This window comes from Eschscholzia californica, unplaced genomic scaffold (assembly GCF_041429995.1).
Source record: "Eschscholzia californica isolate CP2 unplaced genomic scaffold, dmEscCali1.0.p SCAF_3, whole genome shotgun sequence".
NCBI lineage: Eukaryota > Viridiplantae > Streptophyta > Magnoliopsida > Ranunculales > Papaveraceae > Eschscholzia > Eschscholzia californica.
The window spans coordinates 50,314,831-50,322,622 of NW_028238420.1; the positions used below are offsets into that span (position 1 = coordinate 50,314,831).

Here is a 7,792-nt window from a genome sequence, read left to right on the forward strand (position 1 = left end):
AGAGAGAGAGAGAGAGAAACTTTTAAAGATCTAAACATTAATTCCAGGAAGAAGTTTTAAAGGCACAACTATATTAACCAATTTAACTCTCGAGTTCGTTATGGGCACCCAATAACATTTCTAAAAGTGTTATGGGCAACACAGGATGTTATAATGGATGTGGCCCAAATGTAGATAACGACGCTCCCTCGTTGAGGATTTAGACGTCATAGTTGGAGGATTCCCTTTGCCGTCAACACAGAACAGCGAACTAAAAGAGAGATAAAAATGAGAGAGTGATGTGTGGGCTACTTCGGAGAGATGGTGGCGGTGAGGGAAGAGAGTAGCGAGACAAAGAGTTGAGAGATGGAGGTGGTTATGGTAGGCGTTGGCGAATTTAAGTAGGAGGAAAGGCCGATTTGGGCTAGGGGTGGAAAAAAGATCTGCGAGTCCGGATCCGCCCACAAACCACCCGAGCCCGATGTGCCAGTGGGCGCTGAGACAGATCACACTACCCGTCTGGACCGCCAAGTTTAGTCGGACGGGCACAGACAAAAGGCTCTAACCGGCCTTTCGTTCGAGTGCGACCGATAAGCCCGACCAGTTGATATTTTCAACTTACTTAGACATTTTAATCGTATATAAATAGTTATAATCAATTAATATAGTTAGCATTTAGGCTACACATTTGCACATATGTGCATCGAAAGGGTATGTTTCTTTTTATAAAGCTTTGTATCTCTTTCATCTCAAAGAGTTTACAATATGCGACTATGTTATTGTTACAAATTAAGGGATGGTCTTCACATTGGCCAGCGCTTTGGGGAAAGCTAAATAGTTTCCGGGGTATGAAATTTTAAAGGGAATATGCAAAATTTTGAAAAGTTTCCGGGGAAACATATTTTATGGGGAATATGATTCAAAATAAAAAAAACTCTCCACCTCACCTCTCTCTCTCTTCTCCGACTAGGTCGCCGACCGGAAAATTTTCCAGCCAGCGACAATTTAAAAAAAAAAAAGTTCACACTCTCTCTCTCTCTAGAAACTTCGGCGAAGGGTTCCCTTCGCCGGAGTTTCTAGAGAGAGTAAGTGAAATTTTTTTTTTTCATGGTCGTCGGCCGGAAAACTTTCCGGCCGACGACCTAATCGGAGAAGAGAAAGAGAGAATGGTAGGGAGAGAGAGAGGTGAGGTGGGGGGTTTTTTATTTTTCCCTCTAGCAACTTACAAAATAAAATTATCAAACAAAATTGACCAATTTTTGACCAAGTCTTCACACCCTGGAAACTATTTAGCTTTCCCCAAAGCGCTGACTTTCACATTTTAACCTCACGTCGATAGTGATAAAGAAAAAGGTGATTGGATTTTTTTTGTAAAAGAGTTGAGGTATTGAACACTCTTGTTTGGGTTACGTTTTAAGGATTTTGTTTGGGTGAAATCTTAATGAGTATCTTTAGGCGGGCTCGGACGAGCAACAAACAACCAAACTTTGTCAAGTGCATGTCTGATTTGTCCGCCTGTCTCAATTTGTCTGTTCTTCCGGGACCGGAAGAGCAAGTGACGGTGGAATACCCGTCTGATCCGTTTCCCATCCCTAATTTGGGCCAAAATAATAATGCAGGTAAAAAAAATTAAACATTTCATAGTTATCAATCAGGTCATTTCCAAATTACCAATCAAGTTATGAAATTAAAAGCTTACCTACTCTGGTCTCTTGATATAAGAAGTCACAATTCCGATTCATGTGGATGTGGAAATCCATGGTTTGTTAAGCTGAAATATAAATAAGATAAAAGTACGAATAAATTGGTTTTCAAGCCATAGAGAATGGTCTCAAGGGATTACATGGGTCCAACATGTATAGTAGTCATAAAGTTTAATGCATTCGTGATGTATTATTTAACATGTACTTTTAAGACACTATAAATTTTTATTCACTGAAATACTGAACAGTTCAAGCAGTTGTTTAAAAGAAGGTCGGTCATAATTATAATCATCGTATTCTTTTCAAGTACATAAATGATAAAAGAACGACAGTTGAGGAAAAATAAGATAACATAGATACGGAAATACGAGATTCATTGTTAATGTTTTGGATCTTAATGTTGCAGATTCAACAAAGTTAATTAAACTCTGAGGGAACATAAATTCACATGCAACCCACCCCCTCAAGATTCAACTCTAAAATAAAGCCCAAATTTAAATACAAACACATGAGATGTGTTTGAAGTTGGTGGCATTTAACTACAAAAATTATAAATTTCTCTTTAAAACTAAGATTGGAGAAATAGTTATATTCTGTCCTACGTAGAATTTCTATATACCACTTGTTCAAATACTTTCAGCTCTTAATGTTTAAGTTCTTTACTTTACCGGCGTATGAAGTTTTTAGTTAATTATCTGAACGACAAAACTATATAGATTCAATATAGTATATAAAAACTAATAAATTGTTATTGAAAACATTGTAAACTTAATGAAAAAATTGATACACTTTTTATTCGAGAAGATGATACTAGAAGAATCATGAGTAAATGCACAAGTTAGTTGCAGTTGCATCATTGATTGTCCAGTACAAGTACAAGATAAAAAAAAACAGTTCTTAATTATTATTATGATGAAACCTCTTTTTTATGACCTATCCTTATCATGAATCAATGTGAATTTATACCTTTCTTTTCTTCTTCTTTTGCTTAAAAAGAAGAAATGTCAGAGCTGTAAAAAAAAACAATCAAACTTTCAGTTTATTCATTAATAAATAGCATTGGATTCCTCCTTAGTTCTGTTGGATATTCATGATTTGAATTCTGCATAATTCAATTAAATTTTGGGTTTAGTTAATTGTTGATTTGTTTAATTGATAATTTAGGTTTCTCCAACTTCTAAGCAATCAAAACTTGCCAACTATTCAAATATGCATTTAAATCTAATTATTCAACACAGTTGATTAATTATACGATGTTGATGGATAAGTTGAACAGAATTAGATAATCTTTAGGCAGAATAATTGATCGAATCGTGTCATTAAGACGTTAAATGAGATCGTTTGACTCATTAATCTAATGTTAGTAAATTACTTGTCAGAAACTAGGAGGCAAATATGAAAATTAACACTATGATCTGACTCTTGAAAGATAAGGTTGAATAGTTGATGAAAATTAACATTAAGACCTTCAACCAATTATGGGACTTAAACCAATAAGCTTTGGATGCTAAAGTTTCATTAATACTCATAGGCTTAATTAAGAACTTTTTGCTTGGAATAGTTTAAAGATTTTGTGGTGTATGTGATTGATTTTATGCATCTCTCTTTATAAATTTAAAGAGAAAGATAAACAAAAAAGTTATTTTAGGACAAATCATACCAAATCAGCTTTTGGTGAAAGTTGTTTTACAAACTTTTATAATCTCTTATATCTAAAAGAGAGAACCTTTAGCTTTGTACTTGAGGTTGAGATTATATTCGTATCCGATTGAGTTTCTAATTTATGAACCGTCTATCTCATAGTTGTAAGATATTTTCTTATCAGTTACCACCCTCTATATGTTTGTTACTAATTTTGTTTCACAAGATAAAATATCTGCTCGTATCTCTACATTTTTTTTTTAGTAAATAAGCGTTTCAAGAGAATGCATCTTATGATCGCATAAGACATTTCAACAACAAAAGAGAGTTGTGAGACGCACATAATGAGATGCGGTCGCAAATCACTAAGTAGTAAAAGTCCAACTGGTTGAACACTACTGTTAGTTATGCCAAAGGAGTGATTCTTCTGTGGACTCAAACAAAGCTAACAATTAGACAGAAATCAATTACTTCGAAGAACGATCGACAAATCTCTCCCTCTATTCTTCTCTTATTTATGTCTCTTCTCCTATTTATGTCTCTTCTCCACAACCACAGGCCCCATCTTTGTGAGGGCACATAGCACTAACTAAGCCCTAGCAAATAGTAAGTTGATGTAAAGGAATAGATTGTCCTTGCTCTTAATTGCCACTTACAACTAGCCAAGTTGGTTTAGGTATCATGGTTTTTAAGCCATTATGGTTCACCCAAAAAAGTGATCACTTAACAAACTCAACAAACAAATCCATCATACTAAATGCCCCTTGACAAAGAGAGAGGAAAGATGAAATTTTTAATAATTTACTAAACATAGAAAATGAGTACAAATATGACAATGGTGGTGTATTCCGGCCGACCCTCAAGAAAAATTTGACGCACTCAAGCGCACGGACAAGATTTAGAGATATAAATTAATCTGAATTCTCCATCCCAATCATGCACATAAGCCGGTCGGGATTTTGTTGTCTAGGGTAGGACAGAATAACATTTTAGAGAACAATGATAACAAAAATAGAACAAGTAACTAGTAAAGAAACTTACTACATTCAGGTTGGTAGTTGTGGCTTAATGGTGCACTAGGAGACAAAGATAGAATTATAGATAGAGAGAGAGAGAAGTTGACAAAATTTCCACTATGTTTTTGTACAAGAAGAATCAGATTCCCTAGTATGAGAAATCTGATAACTACCCAATCTTATTTGAATGAAAAATCAACAGCTCAAAGCTTCATACTTGAGTGGGATTGGTCTGCTATAATTATTAACCTGATGAGACAACAAATTCCCAACAACAGCAATATCTCTGCAGAAAACCCCTTGAAACACAGCAGCTGCTGCTGTTGCTGCTGATGATTTCTTCTCTTTCTCTTTCTGAAATTCAATATTTCTCAAATTATATTCTGAATTACCCTTTGATGAAATAAATTGTTTTCTGAAATCCCCATCTAATTTTGATTCAGAATTAACTGTAATTTGTTGAACTTTAATAATGGTGGATTTAATTGGTGCTTGTAGTAATGAAGTTTGGGTCTTTTGTCTTTGTTTCTCAATTGCTTCTTCCTCCATGATATTCGCCATTAAACTCGAATAACCCTTCTGTAATAATCTATAAAGCAATAATGCTGACATTTTAGCTTGATCTTTAATTGAATCGAGATCGCGATAATCATCAAGAAACTCACATTTATCAACAAAATTTGTAGATTTATCCGGTCTATGTTTTAATCCTAATACTAAATGAGCTCTTTCGAGTTCTGATCTTGAACACCCTCTTCTCAATCCAATTAATGCATAATAATCGACATTACCCGTCTCCCCTGATCCAACTCTCTGTCTTAATTCTTGCATTTTTGTTGTTAATGCTCTTAGATTTCCTGGTATGTCTCTGTACCTAAGACAATGTCTTTTCCAATTAGGACCAGGAAGTTTTCCATCACGTAATATCGAATCGTATAGAAGTTTTAAGTGTTCAAGATCACGAAGACAATCGGGTAAACATCGAATGGATTCAAGAAGAGATGCTCTTGTTTTTAAAGCTTGAATGTTGGTTGGATCAAGAGCTAATGTTCTATTACAATCAGCAATGGCTTCTGCAATTCTACCAGAAGCTTTATATGCTAAAGCTCTTTGAACATAACAATCTGAGAGAAACCCAAGTGGAGTTCCTCGACGACTATCGAGAATTTTAGAGAAATGGCGAATGGCTTCCGGGTATAAACCCGCGTCTAGAGCTGCGTGGGCGGCAGTTTTCCGGCGAAGGAGAAGCTTAATATGGCTAAGAAGTTGAGAAATAGTGTCTGATTCAGATGGTGGTGGAATTGAGAGGTGGTGGTGGTTGTTTGTTTCTCCTCCTCCACAAAAAGGGATTTTGGTAGTGGTGGTAAAGAAGAAGCTATCTTCAGACCAACAAACACTTTCTTTCCGAAAAGCAGCGGAAGCGAGTCGTTTTCCGGTTTGAAGAAGAACCATAGCATCTTCCATTAACCCAAGATGAGAACAAGCTTGACCTAATACTAAGTACCTCCATTGTCCTTCTTTTTCACATGATTTATATAAACCAGCCATGACTTTCTTCTTCAAGTCTGAAACAGAGAAGCATTTAAAAGAATGATCTTTCTCTGAATAATGATGATGATCAGAGAGAAGTTTGACTCTTTCTTTAGAAGAAGATAAGAATTCAGAAGAGAGAGAAGAAGAAGAAGATGATTCTTCTGAAACTAATTTATAACTGGGTATATAATCTTGAAGCATATCAGCTACTTCTTTGTATTTACAGAGGTAAAGAAGAGATCGAGCTTTTAGTTCTAAAGCTGCTTCAAATTTAGGAGATAAAGCTAGTGCTGCATCAAGAAGATTCAGAGCAGAACATATCTCTGATTGTTCTTCAGTTGCTATAAGGATTCTTGCTTCTTTTACATATTTTTCAACAATCTGTAAACAAAAAAAGTAAATGTGGTTTAGAGAGAGAAAGTGCAGAAAAGAAAAACAGAGACCTGTTCTAAAACAAAACAGAGCAAATTGAAAAAATCCCAAATTGATTTAGAAGAAACTCAGAAATCTTAAAACAGATAGAACCCAGATTGATTAAAGTTATGAAGATCAAAACCCATGTTTCAGAAAAAGTAGAATACATACCTTTCTGTTGCTAAGCCACCAATGCTTCTTCTCACCACAAGCTAAAGTTGGGGAAGTAGCCATGGGTTCTATAGCATTAATTGTTTCCTTTCAAATTTTCATAATTTTCTAGCTAGAAAGAGAAAAAACAGAGAGAAAGAGAGAGAGAGGTGAAAGTGAGGAGAGAAGAAGGGGGTGAGAGTGGGTTTTATGGAGAGACTGTTGAAGGATAAATAAAGGGGTGATTTTAGAGAGAGAAGAACCCAAGAGAAGCTTGTTGTTAAAGAGATGCTCGATTTTGTTAGGGAGACACCAATTTTAAAGAGACCAACATTTGAGTAATTAGGAAACTAAATTTATATATCAGTCCATAATATTTAAAATTATTTTTTCAAGGACTTACATTTAATTTTTTTTACATATGGGACTCCCAACTTCTAGAAGACTTAAACCCTAAAATCTCTCCCTCGTCTTTCACTAATGATAACATTAGAAGTTGTTATTGACGAAACCACTTTGTCTCAAACGAACAAATTCATCTTTCGAGTGAGAAAAAATTTGACCTTCGGCCCGAGCAAAAAAATTTCAAATTCAGTCATTTTCGTTGTCATCGATACAAACAGAAACAAAAAAATAAAAGGAGGTAGCCATTGAGATGAAGGAAAAAGAGAGAAGAGACATCCAAGACGAATAAGATATTGGTGATGGTCTTTTGGTAGTAGCGGCAAGAAAATGAGGATGAAAAAAAGATGGGGTGTCATTTGGAAGAGAATAAAAATAGGAGGGCGATTTTATAAGTGTCACTTTAACAATTTAATGATACTATGTTTTATTCAAAAAAAATATTGGTGTCTATACTTAGGTAAACTGGGTGTTTGCTTAACATAAATAAAAAAAGATAAAAAATAAAATAAAATAGAGAGAGATGCCAGCTTGAGCGTGAGGGGAAAGGGTTTAATCTTCAAATTCTTCGCTGGCATTCATCAGTTCAGATGCGACTCTCTCTCTCTTTCTCTCTCTCTAAAGTAAAATACACCTCAAGTCACACGCCACTCAACCTTTTTATGTCAATAATTAATTAAATAATTAATTGGTATTTATTTATTTAAACAAAATATAAATAAAAAATGGAAAATTATAGAGCTACGACTTGACCACGTTTACCTAAGAAGTAAAACGGCATGACTTTTCACCCGGTAACGCCGGTTTCAAATCCGGGAGTGCTACATGTACAAAGTCCTTGACAAAATTCTTGACTTAATGACTCATTTTCACTAAAAGACAAAAGTAGATCAAAGTTTTTCAAAGTTTGACTTTGATCTGGACCGTTCACTTAGCATTTTGTCAAGAATCTTG

At 34.9% G+C, this 7,792-nt stretch overlaps 1 protein-coding gene across 1 annotated transcript; it reads right to left on the reverse strand.

The window, feature by feature from the left end:
- Positions 1 to 4,323: 4,323 nt before the first annotated feature.
- LOC147551413 (uncharacterized) lies at positions 4,324 to 7,659 on the reverse strand. The gene is made up of 2 exons (XM_086670987.1): positions 6,458 to 7,659; positions 4,324 to 6,253 (listed from the first exon to the last, which is right to left on the reverse strand). Exons 1-2 carry the CDS (start codon positions 6,518 to 6,520, stop codon positions 4,535 to 4,537), a joined length of 1,782 nt encoding a protein of 593 aa, XP_086527113.1. The 5' UTR covers positions 6,521 to 7,659; the 3' UTR covers positions 4,324 to 4,534.
- Between the last annotated feature and the right edge of the window lie 133 nt (positions 7,660 to 7,792).

What these genes read in the sequence shown, in the direction of transcription:
- LOC147551413 (XM_086670987.1), bottom strand. Translation starts at nt 6,520, where the DNA reads ATGGCTACTTCCCCAACTTTAGCTTGTGGTGAGAAGAAGCATTGGTGG. An exon ending in GGTGGCTTAGCAACAGAAAG is followed by an intron (nt 6,254 to 6,457) that starts GTATGTATTCTA and finishes TTTTGTTTACAG; the next exon opens with ATTGTTGAAAAATATGTAAA.